Source organism: Aristolochia californica, unplaced genomic scaffold (assembly GCF_029961685.1).
Source record: "Aristolochia californica isolate CCGP_79_NKW_82.1479 unplaced genomic scaffold, dmAriCali1.0.hap1 SCAF_14, whole genome shotgun sequence".
NCBI lineage: Eukaryota > Viridiplantae > Streptophyta > Magnoliopsida > Piperales > Aristolochiaceae > Aristolochia > Aristolochia californica.
This window is the reverse complement of record NW_027181815.1, coordinates 683,157-705,000: the sequence shown is the minus strand read 5'-3', so window position 1 is coordinate 705,000 and position 21,844 is coordinate 683,157. Positions and strand designations below refer to the sequence as shown.

General features: G+C 38.6%; 2 protein-coding genes across 2 annotated transcripts in view; both read right to left on the bottom strand.

The window, feature by feature from the left end:
- LOC137949748 (probable CoA ligase CCL8) overlaps positions 1–5,102 on the bottom strand; it is a 7,968-nt gene extending 2,866 nt beyond the window's left edge. The window contains exons 1-10 of the mRNA XM_068795921.1: positions 5,015–5,102; positions 3,878–4,047; positions 3,433–3,645; positions 2,062–2,230; positions 1,877–1,965; positions 1,071–1,139; positions 938–991; positions 695–802; positions 500–598; positions 122–214 (exon numbers count right to left, since the gene is read on the bottom strand). Coding sequence (XP_068652022.1) covers positions 122–214; positions 500–598; positions 695–802; positions 938–991; positions 1,071–1,139; positions 1,877–1,965; positions 2,062–2,230; positions 3,433–3,645; positions 3,878–4,047; positions 5,015–5,039 — 1,089 coding nt within the window. The 5' untranslated portion in view covers positions 5,040–5,102. The remainder of the gene's footprint in view (positions 1–121; positions 215–499; positions 599–694; positions 803–937; positions 992–1,070; positions 1,140–1,876; positions 1,966–2,061; positions 2,231–3,432; positions 3,646–3,877; positions 4,048–5,014) is intronic.
- Positions 5,103–5,372: 270 nt separating this feature from the next.
- Positions 5,373–8,524, bottom strand: LOC137949749 (lipoyl synthase 2, mitochondrial). Its single transcript, XM_068795922.1, has 4 exons — positions 7,975–8,524; positions 6,886–7,097; positions 5,712–6,091; positions 5,373–5,489 (listed from the first exon to the last, which is right to left on the bottom strand). Exons 1-4 carry the CDS (start codon positions 8,424–8,426, stop codon positions 5,373–5,375), a joined length of 1,161 nt encoding a protein of 386 aa, XP_068652023.1. The 5' UTR covers positions 8,427–8,524.
- Between the last annotated feature and the right edge of the window lie 13,320 nt (positions 8,525–21,844).

Sequence of the window (21,844 nt, the reverse complement as noted above, 5' to 3'; positions counted from 1 at the left end):
GTTCTTCTAAACCTTTCTAGGAAAAAGCATAAGAAGGTAGGGAAAAAAGGAGAAGAATATGAAGGAAGTAGAAGTGCCCAATGATAAGAGGTTGGTACAATAGTTCACATATATAACCTACCTCAGTCATACCATAGCGTTCCAAAAGACGGTGACCTGTTATGCTTTCCCACTGTAACATGACAGGATAAGGTAGTGCAGAGGAGCCACACATCTGGGAAAATAACAATGGACAAGTGTTGTCAGGAAAGCTTCTGATTGAGACAGTTGCATGAAGAAGTCAGTTAATTTTCGGGCAAAGATATCAAAATTAACACTAATCTTATTGTCCATAACACACTAGTTAAAAGGTAGAAGATGCACCAAAAAACTACTAAATAATTTCAGAAAATGCATGCACATGCATGAGTGCCAGAGAGATTCCTAAAAAATGAACTGATGCTGATTACCATAAGATACAATAGAAGAGAGAACAACAAAATCAACTGATGCTGATTACCATAAGACGCAATTGACAAGCAGCAGAAGCAGAATGAGCTTGTTGCTCAGAATCCATTGTTTCATAACCTTGTAACAATCGAGTATACATTGTTGGAACCTGAACATCCAAAAAAATAGCATGTAGATTAGGAAAAAAAATAGAAGAGAATACAAAAAGAAAAATATTGGCATTACCAAAGAGACTAAGACTTACACCAGTGAATACTGTAATGGCATCATCAACTTTGCTTCCATCTGTTGGGTAGGATTCCCGCCATCTCTGCCATATTCCCCTCACACTAAACTTTGGCATGAATTCAACCTGCAAAGAAATACCAGAGAATTTGAAGAATAGACCATAAATTACTATATGGAAGACTATCAGCTGAAATCTCAGTTTGACCAAGTCAACTTTAGTATGTGCATTGGAAATGTTTTAAGAGTCACAGAGCCATACCACATATCCTGCGTAAAGAGGAGCAAGCAGAGCATTGAAAAGACCATGCACATGTATGTCAAAGGTTAAGGATATCACGGTGCATTAGATGGGGATATTCTACTATAGGAACAAAGATCATTGTAAGGATATGGTGAAGGGGTAAACAGTGCAGGAACTGATCAGCAGCAGAATAATCCCAAGCCTTTGTCAAAATTTGGACCTGCGATAGAACAATAACAGCAGAAGTAATTAAAAAACACCAAAATTTTACTAGTCAGGCACATCAAGTGTGTAAAACTATTGGTACTCTAGGAAACAGTTACACATTAGTAATAATAACTAATATGATACTGATAACATCAGATTCATAATCTCATGTTTCCTAATGCAATTTAGCTACTTGGCCCTTTCCCCATCAAGGTTATCTAATTCTTCAGAAAGGTTTGACCACTGAGGTGGTCAGTTGTTGCTGGGTGGGCTAATGAGGTGATCAGTTGCCGCAGGGTCAAAAAGGTTTTGGTGGTAAAAACAACATCCTTTAACCATTTTCTCATTACAAAGGTTTCAAGTGGCAACATTTTGCCAATTTGACTACTCCAGCAGTGACTCCTGGCAACAGAGCTACACATTAAATGCAGTTTAGAGTGTCAATGACAACACTGGAAACAAGTAGCAAAGATAGAAGGAATAAACAAATAACCCCATGTATCCTATGTGCTTATTATTTTGATAAATAATATAATCACCTCCACGATTTCTCTGTTGGGTAGTATTGCAACTAACAACAATAAGAAACACAGAAAGAATAAAATATAGACATTCACATCTTACTTTTTTCTGCTTAAAACCATTTTTGCCATGTTGCAATCAGAACAAGAAAGAAATTAAATTCAATAGAAGAATAATTATCATATCTCAAAGCTTGCAACAGCATGAATCTAACATCAGGACATATACCTGCGCCAAGATGCTTTGGTGGGTATGGACAACCCCTTTAGGCTTGCCTGTGGTCCCACTTGTGTATATAATCAATGCAGGGTCTTCTCCTGCATCATAAAACAAAGTAAAAACAAATTAAAGTAGATAAAAATCCTTTATGGTACGTCAACTTTAAAATTTAAAACAAAGACAAAATAGATTACCTTTTAGAGTTCTAGAGGTCTCAACATCCTCAACATCCACCTTAGGCATGCTAGACTCTGAAGAAAAACTGGGCACAGAAGGGATAAGTGAAAATTGAGCTGCACATTTAGTAGCAACATTCTCCATAAGCTCTTGATGTTCTTCAGTGCTGAGAAGCATGGAAATATCCTAGAAATTCAATAGTTTAAGAGTCTTAATATTCATCCTCCTGATTTAGCTATAAAATCTATTCCAAATTAAAAACCCTCCTTTAAGGAGATCAAACTAGATATTATTAGACATCATGAAATCATACTTCATCATAAATGCATACACATGGTAAATGTAGACTAAATCAAGATTAGGCCTGTCATTTTTCTTTTATGCTAAAGGCTAAAACCAAGTAACTGGTAGTGAAGCCCACTTTTTTCAACCTAAACAGGGTCATCACATTAGAGAGTGGGCATATCCTGGTCAAACCATTCAACCCAATTGAACCACAGTTCAGGTCTTCCAAAAACCCTGAAATTTAGAGAGAACTCTGCCAAGGTTTCACATCCAATCCAATCAGATCAACTGCCTAAATCATTCAAGGTTTTATGACATAAATGAGCTCTCTAAATGAAAATTATCCATCTTTTATTTTAAATAAAATAAAGTTTTATGTGCCAAAGAAATATTCTAAAATTTAGTGTTAATCCAGTTTCTGCTCAACAGCTGCTCTTTCAAACTAAATAGTTGAGAACAACTGCAAGCATATCATGTTCCCAGCTGAATGGTTTACTGACATTCAGTAACCATGATATACATAAACAACAAGGTAACAGACAGCCCTGCCAAATAACTGAGAAAGTGGGACGAGAGGCAGAAGTATATATATACCGATTTCTAACTCTTAACTGTAATTTTTTCTTGATTCTGAAAGAAGATCAGTGTGTTAATGTAATAGACATAAAAGGCATCAAACCTTATCCAAGGCAACAATCTAAATGCTTGAGTCCCCCACTTGGCCAACCACCAAAGCAGCCATTATCAAAACATTTAGGCAATAACCCAAAAATATTATGCAATAATGATACTCATTGTCGATCAACATCATCAGTGAAACCTTGTCACTAACTGTAGATACCCCATTTTCAAAATTTTATCTTGACCCTTTCCTTTCCATTCCAGTGACCCAATAGGGGTTTCTGTGCCATTGCTTGGGAAGTCAAGAAGATTCTGGAACCAATTTAAGACCCATACTGGCCAGATAGTAAAAATCTCCAAGTAACTGAAAATTAACTGACCATTTTGGAGTAAACAAGATGTTACTTATTACAAACAACGAATTGTGACAATCAAGACATCCATTGGGGAAAAAGAAAACAATAATGTGCTTTGGATTATACCGCATCATTCATCACATGAAAGAGCTCCACTTCAGGGTAGCTAAGGGCAAGAGGAACAGCAACTCCTCCACCAAACCAAGTTCCCAACATTCCAGCAACAAATTCTGCAGAAGGTTTGGCAACAACGCCTATTCGAGCTCCATCCAGATATCTTCTTCCACCAGACACATTTATTTCTGATGAGGAATTTTCATTTTTATTGTTCTCATCTGTCTGAATCAAAAGAAGAAAAATTAACTAGTGAACTTCCTAAAAGAAGTTTCTATGTAGACAACAATCACCATAACAGAATGCAGATTAAAGAAAGACATCATCATCTGGAAAGACAAACAAGTAATGGTGGTCACTGCTCCACAACCATACGGAGAAACAATGGTCTTTGTTTGTGGGTAAAGCTAAAATACTACATGCTTGAATGTAAGAGGATCCAACACTAGCAACTTACTTTTTTAAGGTTCCTGCTGTTTAAAATGCTGGATATCTTCCAAGCAGAGGAAATGAGCTGAGAATAGGTATAGCTCTTCTGATCTACTCTTAGAGCAATACTTTCATGTGCCGAGGAACTATGCTTTGCGGCTGCTTTGATCACCTCCATGAAAGTGAGAGATGTTGATCCTATAGAAATGATTATGAAGAAAATTAATTTATGAAAAAGGATTAAGAAAACTCAGATTTGTCGGAGAAATAAAAACTTTGACTAGTTCCCCTTGTACCCACAATATAAACTTGCTTTACCTTCTTTGTTGCCTCGATCATAACAGAGATGAGAAGCTTTGATAGCTGAGCTTTAGTAATGTTATCATAATTAGAAATGATTTCTTTGCCAAAAGTATGAATAGAACAACCCAAAATCTTCCTCCTCCATAGGGAACTTAGTATACACACGATTCTTACTTATATTTTTTTTATTCACAAATGTTTTATCTCGTTGCAACCAAAAAGTTGAAGAAGAAGAAGAAGAAGAAGAAGGAAATAAAACTGCATTCCTTCTAGTGAATAGAAAGAAACAATTCATTAGCAGAATACCATAAAACATGCACAATTACTAATCAACAAACCGTAAAAATACACAACTTTCAATCGATTGTAGCTCTGTAAAACTGTATAATTAAATTCTTGGAAGGTTGTCAAATTGAAGTACAAACATATATTATATTCTTTATTAAAATATTAATTTATTTTTTATTATTAAAACCAAAGTCTGGAGTTTCATTTGAATTTTTTACAACTTTGAAAAAAAATTCAGACTCGTTAATTCTAAAATTTTGTTATATAAAATATTATTTAAATTCCAGTGCATACAATTGCTGTAAGCACCATTGAAACAATATCCTACAGCCCTAACACGCCAAAAACAAGAAAAAGCTCCCTAGTCCCCAATTCGATGAATAGTTTCCAGCCTCTTGCGGTTGTTGTGGCAAGTTGAGAAGCTAATATCTGGGATCTGCTTTCAGAAACAAGAACAGAGAAAGAGGTTGATTATCTTTTCTTGATGTGGTTAGTTCATCAAATATACATACAACTAATATTTAGAAATAGATATTGTTGACAAATAAGAATAGGAATATTTTGGTCATTTTACCTTGTCGAAGCTCTCTGCTTCTCATTCTGTCTCTTCAAATACTTTTTACAGATGTCATTTGACTTCAGGGGATAAAAGGGGAGTGGCGATTAGAATCAAACAGCACTGAAATTGTAATAATTTGTCAGTTTGATTATACATGAGGGCAGGCTTTGAGAAGCAACAGGAAGAGCTGCTTAAATACTGGTTAGGACCTTTCTCAATCGTAACAGAATGTGTTGCACCAGGTAGCATTTAAAGATGTCCTATATACCAGCCTCCTCTTTATGAATAGGTATTGTGATGGAATAATGTGAACAAATAAATATACATTTTGGCTGAGAATTGATAAAAAAAAAATGAATAGGAACTCAAGGCCTTATCCAGAAGAGACAGGAGCCATTGCTCTATCAGATTCAATCATAGATTTTATATAAAATTCCCCTGCTTTGTAGGAAGACCTGACCAGCGGACCAGATGCAACATATCTAAATCCCTGCCACATCAAGAAAAGATAATCAACAACATGGTACGTATAATTCATGACATCAAGATAGCCTCCCTAAACACTATACACCTCTGATATGGGTCAACATGGCAGGATTGCGTGTAAGTTTTGATTTTCTAACCTCAACCAAAACTAAATGACAAGGACATGAACCCAATTGTTATAGCAGAATATAAAGAAGTGAATATACAAGGGCCTCAGACCACATACCATTTCCATGCCCAGAACTCGATACTTTTCAAATGCCTCAGGTGTAACATACTCAGAAACGGGCATATGACGCTTCGATGGTCTCATATACTGACCAAATGTCATGACATCAACACCAGCATCTCTTACTTTCTCCATAGTTCTTACCACTTGATCAGGAGTTTCCCCACAGCCCAACATTATTGAAGTCTTAGTGAGTGTTCTGACAGGAGCATATTCTTTGGCCAATTTCAAAACATCCATTGATTGCTTGAAATTGGCTCGGTGATCACGAACAGAACTCTGGAGCTCTTCAACAGTTTCTATGTTATGAGCAAAAACATCTAAACCAGATGTTGCAACTTTTTCCACACATCCTGGGTCTCCTCGGAAATCAGGAGCTGCACAAGCAATCATAAACTAATAGTGAAAGATTGAAAATGAAATGAAGTTATATCAAAAGTAGAGATATCTAACAATGACGACAGAAACAGGGAATACTCAATGCAACTTAGGTTTTGACGAAATAAATACTGATGATATACTGCCAAAGACTTTGCAAATAGAAGCTTTCAAAAATAGAAACCTGAAACTGAAACCTGAAGCGGCTTGAAATAAAGAAGAGTTAGTGGTACCCAACAAATAATGGCTTAAATCAAAGGTAGCAGCTATCAAAACTAAAAGACTACCATGGGTCCATCAGCTTGTCCACCCCCAGGCATTAAATGATAAAAATCTTTCTTCTCAGACAAAACCGTTAAATGATCAAAGTTTCTGCTCTCAGACATGAAAAGTTTCCAACTATATCTCGAGTTAGTAGTCCCACTCTCGCAGATTAACAAAGTTACCCTTTTCTTAAACACAACCAGTTCCCTGTTATTTGATCAGAAAAAGGTTGTCTGCTTTATAGAAAATAAAGAAATAAATTTGCTTCAAATTCTGGAAAACCTTTCATACTTGCAATATCGGTTATACACCCCCAAATACCCGGGTCCCCTGTGAGACTTGAACCAAGGCGACACAGTAAGAAAACCCTCATAAGGCCACTAAGCCAAAGGCTTAATCACACTCATTGGCATAGTCAATGTCTGAAGATTCCTTGACAAAAGTGTTCTTTTTTTTATTTTTTATTTCATGAAGGCCACATACCAACCAAACATGTATACTGTAAAGGTAAGTGTCCACGTAATCATACCCAGTGCTTCTATCAGCATCGTAGGTTTCAAAGTTTTGAGCTTCTGCACGGTCTCTGCAAAATGCCCACTTCCTTGATCAGGCAAATCATCTCGATCAACACTTGTGATCACCACATAATCTAGGCCCCATGATGCTATTGCTTGAGCCACATTAGAGGGTTCATTTGGATCTGGCGGAGGAGGAGTACGTGATGTCTTCACATTACAAAATCTGGAAAAGCATATAAAGAAAATATATAAAAATCTATAATCTTGCTTGTTTGCATCTTGAGGATCCAAACAATAGTATAATTCTCAAAATCTTCCCATGAAGTAGCACATAGTGGACTTGTTTCTAGCTCCAATCTGAAAGCTATATTCAATGGAACCTTATTTTGATTATCAGTCTCAAAACCAACTTATGAAATCTATTGACATGAGATAAAGAAGCTCCAAACAATTATCTTATCTAGGATGGTTGACAACCCATTGCATCTGCATGAAGTAAAGGCAGTTTAAATAGTAGCTTCGTTCATTTACAGAAGAATGGACTTAACAGCACTGTATCAGGTAGTTAGCAAGCCAATTACTCGATCAATATCGCAAGAGTCAGTCTAGTTCACATAACCTATAGAACTAATATTGTGGTATACTTCAGTTGAAGTTTGGGTTTGTGATTAGCTCTACTGAAATCTTAAATCAACTATTAATCTATCTAGTCCATCCTTCCAAAGGCAGGGTTAGTCTAGTTGACCCCACCTTTGACATCAACCTTCTAGATTGTGTAAGTTATTCCTGTTAGTTGCGACGATATTTTATGTAGATTAGTATTTTTTATATATAAATGTCTGCAAATTAACTTGATTTGTATCAGTTCTACTTTAGATGCTATTTCAAACTCATAAAAAGAATAACTATGTTAGTGATTACAACGTCTAAACCTCAAAAACTGGTCTTCCATTTTCCTTATAAATCTCTGTCTTAGTATTGGGGGTTATAGGTTAATAATCATTACTAAACTCAAAACATTGGTTTTCAAATTTCTTATATATTTTATGGTTAACACTTGAACTTGTAGAATAATTGTCCATTGAAACACCAGCACTTACCTGCATCCTCGAGTGCAAGTATCACCCAGTATCATGATCGTAGCGGTGGCGGTTCCAGTCTCCCCGCCGGACCAGCATTCCCCCAAATTGGGACATTTTGCCTCCTCGCAGACAGTATGGAGCTTCAATTCTCTTAACTTATTCTTGATTTGGGTATACTTAGACCCTCCAGGGATGGATTCCTTCATCCATTTGGGCTTGGAAAGGGGCTTTTTTTTGGTCCCAACTTCGACCGAGTACTCGTTGTTCTCCCGGAGGCGGATGAAATCAGTGAGAGACGGTGATTCGGCGGTAAGCCGAGCGCGCAAACCGGCAAGGGTTTGAGGGGGGTTGAGGGTTTCCTGGGAGGGGGAGGACGACGAGGAAAACGAAGAGGAGGAGATCGCCAGACATTTGACGGAGGAATTCGAAGGTTTGATGTACTTCGCAAGAGAGAAAAGGAGCGGATACATCTTCAACCTTTCCTCGCTTCCAACCTCTTTCTCGGTTCTTTGTTTCTCAACACCAGGGAGCTGATGAGGGGCGGTGGGAAAGGGAGGGATTGATACGGTTTATCAATAGAATCAATAGATTGCTGGATCTGTTCATGAGAAAGAGCGAAGATACTTTGATTTCTTACGTTTCGGCAAACATGAATTAGTTAGACATGTTAATTCTAATTTTAGAATTAGATAAATTATATCTATTTATCGATATGGAATATAATGAAGGATATCTGTGTTTATTTATATCTATATCATTACGACTAGGATTATTTATTCAACAAATTTGATTGATTGATACGAGTTGATTTTCTGTTACGATGGATCGACGAAACAATAGCCGGTCCAATAGCTGCTTCAGCGGGCACATACGTCCTCTAACCATGTTTCGACTTGTGATCAATCCATAAATACCGATAGAAAATAAATAGGCACTCAAAACAAGTCCATGTTCGAGCATCATTGACTAACTCGATTCATTTTAATATGAACAACAATTTTTTAACCGATTTGATTGACTCGAATATAACAAGTGCGTAAGCATTGGCAATGGATAGAACTAAACCTTTTTATTATTTGACATTCCATATGAACAAAAATAGAATTGAAGGAAAATAGATGTACTAACAATAAGAAAGAACCCTGATCAAAACAGAATCTTAGTAATTTGGTAATTTTGGTAATCATTATCATTATTGAAAAAGGAAAAGGGGTTTAGTTTATCCGCGGCTATTTTTATTTATTTGAGTGGAATTCATATTCATAATTGTTTGTTTGAATTGTGTAATCCCCCATTATTGACACTGGTAGACGACCCAAAGCAATTTGATTATAATTCAATTCGCGACGATCATAAGTAGAAAGTTCATATTCCTTAGTCATTGATAAACAATTTGTTGGACAATACTCGACGCAGTTGCCACAAAATATACAGATTCCAAAATCAATACTATAATTAAGCAGCCGTTTCTTTCTAATATCTGTTTCCAATCTCCAATCAACAACACGTAAAACTCTGGGACATACACGAACACATACTTCACAAGCAATACATTTATCAAATTCAAAGTGGATTCGACCGCGGAAACGCTGTGATGTGATCAATTTTTCATAAGGATATTGAATAGTTACAGGTAAACGATTCGCGTGGGATAAAGTAATCATGAAACTTTGACCAATGTACCTTGTAGCTCGTACTGTTTGTTGACCATAATTCATGAACCCAGTCACCATAGGGAACATATCGTGGATATCCATGAATAATTTGATGTTTCTTTCTCTTGCTTGATAGAGGTTATGAACCTAGAATTAGGTAAGACGCAATGTAAAATAAACCAAATTTTATACCCCGAATATTCGGTTTGATAACCTGTTACTAATTCCTCTTCCGCCTCTGGTAAATCGAAGGGTAATCTCTCACATTCTGCTAGGGAAGAAACTAGAAAAACTATAAACCCTATGGGTTGGCGCCAAAGATTCCACCCCCAAAAACCATATTTAGACTGTGCCTCAACTATATCAATTGTACTTGAACTGTTAGATAATTATAGTCGATGATAACATCACTGTTCCTATCGCTATTCCAGAACCGTACATGAGACCTCCGCTTCATACGGCTCCTCGATGGCCACAAATAAATTTTAAGGACTGACTTGGTATTCCCCCGGCTTTGCGTTTTTTTGTGGAGTAGCTAGAGTAAAGATGCATCGGGGAGTCCCTAATTAAGCCAATGGAATTCTGTCTGCTATAATAACAAATAAAAGTGCTTCGGAATTGATCTCATCCTTATTTTATTTTTTAATGCAAATTACAAAAATTTTCTTTGTTCAGCAATAACTGAATCCTTCAATAAAATATGCGATCTCCATCTCCTCCTCTCCGTTTTCCTCGTCATCCTCCCCCTCCCAGGAAACCCTCAACCCCCCTCGAACCCATGCGGGTTTGCACGCTCGGCTTACCGCCAAATCACCGTCTCTCACTGATTTCATCTGCCTCCGGGAGAACAATGAGTACTCGATCAAAGTTGGGACAAAAAAAAAGCCCCTTTCCAAGCCCAAATGGATGAAGGAATCCATCCCTGGAGGGTCTAAGTAAACCCAAATCAAGAATAAGCTAAGAGAATTGAAGCTCCATACTGTGTGCGAGGAGGCAAAATGTCCTAATTTGGGGGAACGCTGGTCCGACGGGGAGACTGGAACCGCCACCGCTACGATCATGATATTGGGTGATACTTGCACTCGAGGATGCAGGTAAGTGCTTGCTATCATGGGCAGGTTTTTCCAACTGGGTTATCTTATTTCCTGTCAAATAGCTATTATCGTTTCTTCTTTCCAATGCAGAAGAGCTCATACAAACCCATGCTTATTGCAAGCTTGTTGTTGCGTTATTAATGTTGCATATATCAAAAAATCGTAAAAATACACAACTTCCAATCGATTGTAGCTCTGTAAAACTATATAAGTAAATTCTTGGATGGTTGTCAAATTGAAGTACAAACATATATTATATTCTTTATTAAAATATTAATTTATTTTTTATTATTAAAACCAAAGTCTGGAGTTTCATTTGAATTTTTTAGAACTTTGAAAAAAAATTCACACTTGTTAATTCTAAAATTTTGTTATACAAAATATTATTTAAATTCCAGTGCAATCCAATTGCAGTAAAAACCATTGAAACAATATCCTACGGCCCTCACACGCCAAAAACACTCCCTAGTCCCCAATTCGATGAATAGTTTCCAGCCTCTTGCGGTTGTTGTGGCAAGTTGAGAAGTTGATATCTGGGATCAGCTTTCAGAAACAAGAACTGAGAAAGAGGTTGGAAGTGAGGAAAGGTTGAAGATATATCCGCGCCTTTTCTCTCTTGCGAAGTACATCAAACCTTCGAATTCCTCCGTCAAATGTCCAGTGATCTCTTCCTCTTCGTTTTCCTCGTCATCCTCCCCCTCCCAGGAAACCCTCAACCCCCCTCAAACCCTTGCGGGTTTGCGTGCTCGGCTTACCGCCGAATCACCGTCTCTCACTGATTTCATCCGCCTCCGGGAGAACAATGAGTACTCGGTCGAAGTTGGGACAAAAAAAAAGCCCCTTTCCAAGCCCAAATGGATGAAGGAATCCATCCCTGGAGGGTCTAAGTATACCCAAATCAAGAATAAGCTAAGAGAATTGAAGCTCCATACTGTCTGCGAGGAGGCAAAATGTCCTAATTTGGGGGAACGCTGGTCCGACGGGGAGACTAGAACCGCCACCGCTACGATCATGATACTGGGTGATACTTGCACTCGAGGATGCAGGTAAGTGCTTGCTATCATGGGCAGGTTTTTCCAGCTGGGTCATCTTATTTCCTGTCAAATAGCTATTATCGTTTCTTCTTTCCAATGCAGAAGAGCTCATACAAACCCATGCTTATTGCAAGCTTGTTGTTGCGTTATTAATGTTGCATATATCAAAAAATCGTAAAAATACACAACTTCCAATCGATTGTAGCTCTGTAAAACTATATAAGTAAATTCTTGGATGGTTGTCAAATTGAAGTACAAACATATATTATATTCTTTATTAAAATATTAATTTATTTTTTATTATTAAAACCAAAGTCTGGAGTTTCATTTGAATATTTTAGAACTTTGAAAAAAAATTCACACTTGTTAATTCTAAAATTTTGTTATACAAAATATTATTTAAATTCCAGTGCAATCCAATTGCAGTAAAAACCATTGAAACAATATCCTACGGCCCTCACACGCCAAAAACACTCCCTAGTCCCCAATTCGATGAATAGTTTCCAGCCTCTTGCGGTTGTTGTAGCAAGTTGAGAAGTTGATATCTGGGATCAGCTTTCAGAAACAAGAACTGAGAAAGAGGTTGGAAGTGAGGAAAGGTTGAAGATGTATCCGCGCCTTTTCTCTCTTGCGAAGTACATCAAACCTTCGAATTCCTCCGTCAAATGTCCGGTGATCTCCTCCTCTTCGTTTTCCTCGTCATCCTCCCCCTCCCAGGAAACCCTCAACCCCCCTCAAACCCTTGCGGGTTTGCGTGCTCGGCTTACCGCCGAATCACCGTCTCTCACTGATTTCATCCGCCTCCGGGAGAACAATGAGTACTCGGTCGAAGTTGGGACAAAAAAAAAGCCCCTTTCCAAGCCCAAATGGATGAAGGAATCCATCCCTGGAGGGTCTAAGTATACCCAAATCAAGAATAAGCTAAGAGAATTGAAGCTCCATACTGTCTGCGAGGAGGCAAAATGTCCTAATTTGGGGGAACGCTGGTCCGACGGGGAGACTAGAACCGCCACCGCTACGATCATGATACTGGGTGATACTTGCACTCGAGGATGCAGGTAAGTGCTTGCTATCATGGGCAGGTTTTTCCAGCTGGGTCATCTTATTTCCTGTCAAATAGCTATTATCGTTTCTTCTTTCCAATGCAGAAGAGCTCATACAAACCCATGCTTATTGCAAGCTTGTTGTTGCGTTATTAATGTTGCATATATCAAAAAATCGTAAAAATACACAACTTCCAATCGATTGTAGCTCTGTAAAACTATATAAGTAAATTCTTGGATGGTTGTCAAATTGAAGTACAAACATATATTATATTCTTTATTAAAATATTAATTTATTTTTTATTATTAAAACCAAAGTCTGGAGTTTCATTTGAATATTTTAGAACTTTGAAAAAAAATTCACACTTGTTAATTCTAAAATTTTGTTATACAAAATATTATTTAAATTCCAGTGCAATCCAATTGCAGTAAAAACCATTGAAACAATATCCTACGGCCCTCACACGCCAAAAACACTCCCTAGTCCCCAATTCGATGAATAGTTTCCAGCCTCTTGCGGTTGTTGTAGCAAGTTGAGAAGTTGATATCTGGGATCAGCTTTCAGAAACAAGAACTGAGAAAGAGGTTGGAAGTGAGGAAAGGTTGAAGATGTATCCGCGCCTTTTCTCTCTTGCGAAGTACATCAAACCTTCGAATTCCTCCGTCAAATGTCCGGTGATCTCCTCCTCTTCGTTTTCCTCGTCATCCTCCCCCTCCCAGGAAACCCTCAACCCCCCTCAAACCCTTGCGGGTTTGCGTGCTCGGCTTACCGCCGAATCACCGTCTCTCACTGATTTCATCCGCCTCCGGGGGAACAATGAGTACTCGGTCGAAGTTGGGACAAAAAAAAAGCCCCTTTCCAAGCCCAAATGGATGAAGGAATCCATCCCTGGAGGGTCTAAGTATACCCAAATCAAGAATAAGCTAAGAGAATTGAAGCTCCATACTGTCTGCGAGGAGGCAAAATGTCCTAATTTGGGGGAACGCTGGTCCGACGGGGAGACTAGAACCGCCACCGCTACGATCATGATACTGGATGATACTTGCACTCGAGGATGCAGGTAAGTGCTTGCTATCATGGGCAGGTTTTTCCAACAGGGTTATCTTATTTCCTGTCAAATAGCTATTATCGTTTCTTCTTTCCAATGCAGAAGAGCTCATACAAACCCATGCTTATTGCAAGCTTGTTGTTGCGTTATTAATGTTGCATATATCGAAAAATCGTAAAAATACACAACTTCCAATCGATTGTAGCTCTGTAAAACTATATAAGTAAATTCTTGGATGGTTGTCAAATTGAAGTACAAACATATATTATATTCTTTATTAAAATATTAATTTATTTTTTATTATTAAAACCAAAGTCTCGAGTTTCATTTGAATTTTTTAGAACTTTGAAAAAAAATTCACACTTGTTAATTCTAAAATTTTGTTATATAAAATATTATTTAAATTCCAGTGCAATCCAATTGCAGAAAAAACCATTGAAACAATATCCTAAGGCCCTCACACGCCAAAAACACTCCCTAGTCCCCAATTCGATGAATAGTTTCCAGCCTCTTGCGGTTGTTGTGGCAAGTTGAGAAGTTGATATCTGGGATCTGCTTTCAGAAACAAGAACTGAGAAAGAGGTTGGAAGTGAGGAAAGGTTGAAGATGTATCCGCGCCTTTTCTCTCTTGCGAAGTACATCAAACCTTCGAATTCCTCCGTCAAATGTCTGGTGATCTCCTCCTCTTCGTTTTCCTCGTCGTCCTCCCCCTCCCAGGAAACCCTCAAACCCTTGCGGGTTTGCGTGCTCGGCTTACCTCCGAATCACCGTCTCTCACTGATTTCATCCGCCTCCGAGAGAACAATGAGTACTCGGTCGAAGTTGGGACAAAAAAAAAGCCCCTTTCCAAGCCCAAATGGATGAAGGAATCCATCCCTGGAGGGTCTAAGTATACCCAAATCAAGAATAAGCTAAGAGAATTGAAGCTCCATACTGTCTGTGAGGAGGCAAAATGTCCTAATTTGGGGGAACGCTGGTTCGACGGGGAGACTGGAACCGCCACCGCTACGATCATGATACTGGGTGATACTTGCACTCGAGGATGCAGGTAAGTGCTTGCTATCATGGGCAGGTTTTTCCAGCTGGGTTATCTTATTTCCTGTCAAATAGCTATTATCGTTTCTTCTTTCCAATGCAGAAGAGCTCATACAAACCCATGCTTATTGCAAGCTTGTTGTTGCGTTATTAATGTTGCATATATCGAAAAATCGTAAAAATACACAACTTCCAATCGATTGTAGCTCTGTAAAACTATATATTTAAATTCTTGGATGGTTGTCAAATTGAAGTACAAACATATATTATATTCTTTATTAAAATATTAATTTATTTTTTATTATTAAAACCAAAGTCTGGAGTTTCATTTGAATTTTTTAGAACTTTGAAAAAAAATTCACACTTGTTAATTCTAAAATTTTGTTAGATAAAATATTATTTAAATTCCAGTGCAATCCAATTGCAGTAAAAACCATTGAAACAATATCCTAAGGCCCTAACACGCCAAAAACACTCCCTAGTCCCCAATTCGATGAATAGTTTCCAGCCTCTTGCGGTTGTTGTGGCAAGTTGAGAAGTTGATATCTGGGATCTGCTTTCAGAAACAAGAACTGAGAAAGAGGTTGGAAGTGAGGAAAGGTTGAAGATGTATCCGCGCCGTTTCTCTCTTCCGAAGTACATCAAACCTTCGAATTCCTCCGTCAAATGTCTGGTGATCTCCTCCTCTTCGTTTTCCTCGTCGTCCTCCCCCTCCCAGGAAACCCTCAACCCCCCTCAAACCGTTGCGGGTTTGCGCGCTCGGCTTACCGCCGAATCACCGTCTCTCACTGATTTCATCCGCCTCCGGGAGAACAATGAGTACTCGGTCGAAGTTGGGACAAAAAAAACCCCCTTACCAAGCCCAAATGGATGAAGGAATCCATCCCTGGAGGGTCTAAGTATACCCAAATCAAGAATAAGCTAAGAGAATTGAAGCTCCATACTGTGTGCGAGGAGGCAAAATGTCCTAATTTGGGAGAATGCTGGTTCGGTGGGGAGACTTGAACCGCCACCGCTACGATCACGATATTGGATGATACTTGCACTCGAGGATGCAGGTAAGTGCTTGCTATCATGGGCAGGTTTTTCTGGCTGGGTTATCTTATTTCCTGTCAAATAGCTATTATCGTTTCTTCTTTCCAATGCGGAAGAGCTCAAACAAACCCATGCTTATTGCAAGCTTGTTGTTGCATTATTAATGTTGCATATATAGAAAAATCGTAAAAATACACAATTTCCAATCGATTGTAGCTCTGTAAAACTATATAGTTAAATTCTTGGATGGTTGTCAAATTGAAGTACAAACATATATTATATTCTTTATTAAAATATTAATTTATTTTTATTTATTAAAACCAAAGTCTGGAGTTTCATTTGAATATTTTAGAACTTTGAAAAAAAATTCACACTTGTTAATTCTAAAATTTTGTTATACAAAATATTATTTAAATTCCAGTGCAATCCAATTGCAGTAAAAACCATTGAAACAATATCCTACGGCCCTCACACGCCAAAAACACTCCCTAGTCCCCAATTCGATGAATAGTTTCCAGCCTCTTGCGGTTGTTGTGGCAAGTTGAGAAGTTGATATCTGGGATCAGCTTTCAGAAACAAGAACTGAGAAAGAGGTTGGAAGTAAGGAAAGGTTGAAGATGTATCCGCGCCTTTTCTCTCTTGCGAAGTACATCAAACCTTTGAATTCCTCCGTCAAAAGTCTGGTGATCTCCTCCTCTTCGTTTTCCTCGTCGTCCTCCCCCTCCCAGGAAACCCTCAACCCCCCTCAAACCCTTGCGGGTTTGTGCGCTCGGCTTACCGCCGAATCACCGTCTCTCACTGATTTCATCCGCCTCCGGGAGAACAATGAGTACTCGGTCGAAGTTGGGACAAAAAAAAAACCCCTTTCCAAGCCCAAATGGATGAAGGAATCCATCCCTGGAGGGTCTAAGTATACCCAAATCAAGAATAAGTTAAGAGAATTGAAGCTCCATACTGTCTGTGAGGAGGCAAAATGTGCTAATTTGGGGGAACGCTGGTCCGGCGGGGAGACTGGAACCGCCACCGCTACGATCATGATACTTGGTGATACTTGCACTCGAGGATGCAGGTAAGTGCTTGCTATCATGGGTAGGTTTTTCGAGCTGGGTTATCTTATTTTCTGTCAAATAGCTATTATCGTTTCTTCTTTCGAATGCGGAAGAGCTCATACAAACCCATGCTTATTGCAAGCTTGTTGTTGCATTATTAATGTTGCATATATAGAAAAATCGTAAAAATACACAACTTCCAATCGATTGTAGCTCTGTAAAACTATATAGTTAAATTCTTGGATGGTTGTCAAATTGAAGTACAAACATATATTATATTCTTTATTAAAATATTAATTTATTTTTTATTATTAAAACCAAAGTCTCGAGTTTCATTTGAATTTTTTAGAACTTTGAAAAAAAATTCACACTTGTTAATTCTAAAATTTTGTTATATAAAATATTATTTAAATTCCAGTGCAATCCAATTGCAGAAAAAACCATTGAAACAATATCCTACGGCCCTCACACGCCAAAAACACTCCCTAGTCCCCAATTCGATGAATAGTTTCCAGCCTCTTGCGGTTGTTGTGGCAAGTTGAGAAGTTGATATCTGGGATCTGCTTTCAGAAACAAGAACTGAGAAAGAGGTTGGAAGCGAGGAAAGGTTGAAGATGTATCCGCGCCTTTTCTCTCTTGCGAAGTACATCAAACCTTCGAATTCCTCCGTCAAATGTCTGGTGATCTCCTCCTCTTCGTTTTCCTCGTTGTCCTCCCCCTCCCAGGAAACCCTCAACCCCCCTCAAACCCATGCGGGTTTGCGCGCTCGGCTTACCGCCGAATCACCGTCTCTCACTGATTTCATCCGCCTCCGGGAGAACAATGAGTACTCGGTTGAAGTTGGGACCAAAAAGAAGCCCCTTTCCAAGCCCAAATGGATGAAGGAATCCATCCCTGGAGGGTCTAAGTATACCCAAATCAAGAATAAGCTAAGAGAATTGAAGCTCCATACTGTCTGCGAGGAGGCAAAATGTCCTAATTTGGGGGAACGCTGGTCCGGCGGGGAGACTGGAACCGCCACCGCTACGATCATGATACTGGGTGATACTTGCACTCGAGGATGCAAGTAAGTGCTTGCTATCATGGGCAGGTTTTTCCAGCTGGGTTATCTTATTTCCTGTCAAATAGCTATTATCGTTTCTTCTTTCCAATGCAGAAGAGCATATACAAACCCATGCTTATTGCAAGCTTGTTGTTGCGTTATTAATGTTGTATATATTGAAAAATCGTAAAAATACACAACTTCCAATCGATTGTAGCTCTGTAAAACTATATAGTTAAATTCTTGGATGCTTGTCAAATTGAAATACAAACATATATTATATTCTTTATTAAAATATTAATTTATTTTTTATTATTAAAACCAAAGTCTGGAGTTTCATTTGAATTTTTTAGAACTTTGAAAAAAAATTTAGTTTCGTTAATTCTAAAATTTTGTTATATAAAATATTATTTAAATTCCAGTGCAATCCAATTGCAGTAAAAACCATTGAAACAATATCATAAGGCCCTAACACGCCAAAAACACTCCCTAGTCCCCAATTCGATGAATAGTTTCCAGCCTCTTGCGGTTGTTGTGGCAAGTTGAGAAGTTGATATCTGGGATCTGCTTTCAGAAACAAGAACTGAGAAAAAGGTTGGAAGTGAGGAAAGGTTGAAGATGTATCCGCGCCGTTTCTCTCTTCCGAAGTACATCAAACCTTCGAATTCCTCCGTCAAATATCTGGTGATCTCCTCCTCTTCGTTTTCCTCGTCGTCCTCCCCCTCCCAGGAAACCCTCAACCCCCCTCAAACCGTTGCGGGTTTGTGCGCTCGGCTTACCGCCGAATCACCGTCTCTCACTGATTTCATCCGCCTCCGGGAGAACAATGAGTACTCGATCGAAGTTGGGAAAAAAAAAAAGCCCCTTTCCAAGCCCAAATGGATGAAGGAATCCATCCCTGGAGGGTCTAAGTATACCCAAATCAAGAATAAGCTAAGAGAATTGAAGCTCCATACTGTCTGCGAGGAGGCAAAATGTCCTAATTTGGGGGAACGCTGGTCCTGGGGGGAGACTGGAACCGCCACCGCTACGATCATGATACTGGGTGATACTTGCACTCGAGGATGCAGGGTAAGTGCTTGCTATCATGGGCAGGTTTTTCCAGCTGGGTTATCTTATTTCGTGTCAAATAGCTATTATCGTTTCTTTTTTCCAATGCGGAAGAGCTCATACAAACCCATGCTTATTGCAAGCTTGTTGTTGCGTTATTAATGTTGCATATATAGAAAAATCGTAAAAATACACAACTTCCAATCGATTGTAGCTCTGTAAAACTATATAGTTAAATTCTTGGATGGTTGTCAAATTGAAGTACAAACATATATTATATTATTTATTAAAATATTAATTTATTTTTTATTATTCAAACCAAAGTCTGGAGTTTCATTTGAATTTTTTAGTACTTTGAAAAAAAATTCACACTTGTTAATTCTAAAATTTTTAATATAAAATATTATTTAAATTCCAGTGCAATCCAATTGCAGTAAAAACCATTGAAACAATATCCTACGGCCCTCACACGCCAAAAACACTCCCTAGTCCCCAATTCGATGAATAGTTTCCAGCCTCTTGCGGTTGTTGTGGCAAGTTGAGAAGTTGATATCTGGGATCTGCTTTCAGAAAACAGAACTGAGAAAGAGGTTGGAAGCGAGGAAAGGTTGAAGATGTATCCACGCCTTTTCTCTCTTGCGAAGTACATCAAACCTTCGAATTCCTCCGTCAAATGTCTGGCGATCTCCTCCTCTTCGTTTTCCTCGTCGTCCTCCCCCTCCCAGGAAACCCTCAACCCCCCTCAAACCGTTGCGGGTTTGCGCACTCGGCTTACCGCCGAATCACCGTCTCTCACTGATTTCATCCGCCTCTGGGAGAACAACGAGTACTCGGTCGAAGTTGGGACAAAAAAAAAGCCCTTTTCCAAGCCCAAATGGATGAAGGAATCCATCCCTGGAGGGTCTAAGTATACCCAAATCAAGAATAAGCTAAGAGAATTGAAGCTCCATACTGTCTACGAGGAGGCAAAATGTCCTAATTTGGGGGAACGCTGGTCCGGCGGGGAGACTGGAACTGCCACCGCTACGATCATGATACTGGGTGATACTTGCACTCGAGGATGCAGGTAAGTGCTTGCTATCATGGGCAGGTTTTTCCAGCGGGGTTATCTTATTTCGTGTCAAATAGCTATTATCGTTTCTTCTTTCCATTGCGGAAGAGCTCATACAAACCCATGCTTATTGCAAGCTTGTTGTTGCGTTATTAATGTTGCATATATAGAAAAACCGTAAAAATACACAACTTCCAATTGATTGTAGCTTTGTAAAACTGTATAGTTAAATTCTTGGATGGTTGTCAAATTGAAGGACAAACATATATTATATTCTTTATTAAAATATTAATTTATTTTTTATTATTAAAACCAAAGTTTGGAGTTTCATTTGAATTTTTTAGAACTTTGAAAAAAAATTCAGACTCGTTAATTCTAAAATTTTGTTATATAAAATATTATTTAAATTCCTGTGCAATCCAATTGCAGTAAGCACCATTGAAACAATATCCTACGGCTCTCACACGCCAAAAACAAGAAAAAGCTCCCTAGTCCCCAATTCGATGAATAGTTTCCAGCCTCTTGCGGTTGTTGTGGCAAGTTGAGAAGTTTATATCTGGGATCTGCTTTCAGAAACAAGAACTGAGAAAGAGGTTGGAAGCGAGGAAAGGTTGAAGATGTATCCACGCCTTTTCTCTCTTGCGAAGTACATCAAACCTTTGAATTCCTCCGTCAAATGTCTGGTGATCTCCTCCTCTTCGTTTTCCTCGTCGTCCTCCCCCTCCCAGGAAACCCTCAACCCCCCTCAAACCCTTGCGGGTTTGTGCGCTCGGCTTACCGCCGATTCACCGTCTCTCACTGATTTCATCCGCCTCCGGGAGAACAATGAGTACTCGGTCGAAGTTGGGACAAAAAAAAAGCCCCTTTCCAAGCCCAAATGGATGAAGGAATCCATCCCTGGAGGGTCTAAGTATACCCAAATCAAGAATAAGTTAAGAGAATTGAAGCTCCATACTATCTGCGAGGAGGCAAAATGTCCCAATTTGGGGGAATGCTGGTCCGGCGGGGAGACTGGAACCGCCACCGCTACGATCATGATACTGGGTGATACTTGCACTCGAGGATGCAGGTAAGTGCTGGTGTTTCAATGGACAATTATTCTACAAGTTCAAGTGTTAACCATAAAATATATAAGAAATTTGAAAACCAATGTTTTGAGTTTAGTAATGATTATTAACCTATAACCCCCAATAATAAGACAGAGATTTATAAGGAAAATGGAAGACCAGTTTTTGAGGTTCAGACGTTGTAATCACTAACATAGTTATTCTTTTTATGAGTTTGAAATAGCATCTAAAGTAGAACTGGTACAAATCAAGTTACTTTGCAGACATTTATATATAAAAAATACTAATCTACATAAAATATCGTCGCAACTAACAGGAATAAATTACACAATCTAGAAAGTTGATGTCAAAGGCGGGGTCAACTAGACTAACCCTGCATGTGGAAGGATGGACTAGATAGATTAATAGTTGATTTAAGATTTCAGTAGAGCTAATCACAAACCCAAACTTCTGCTGAAGTATACCACAATATTAGTTCTATAGGTTATGTGAAGTGGACTGACTCTTGCGATATTGACTCTTTCAGATTGGAGCTAGAAACAAGTCCACTATGTGCTACTTCATGGGAAGATTTTGAGAATTATACTATTGTTTGGATCCTCAAGATGCAAACAAGCAAGATTATAGTTTTTTATATATTTTCTTTATATGCTTTTCCAGATTTTGTAATGTGAAGACATCACG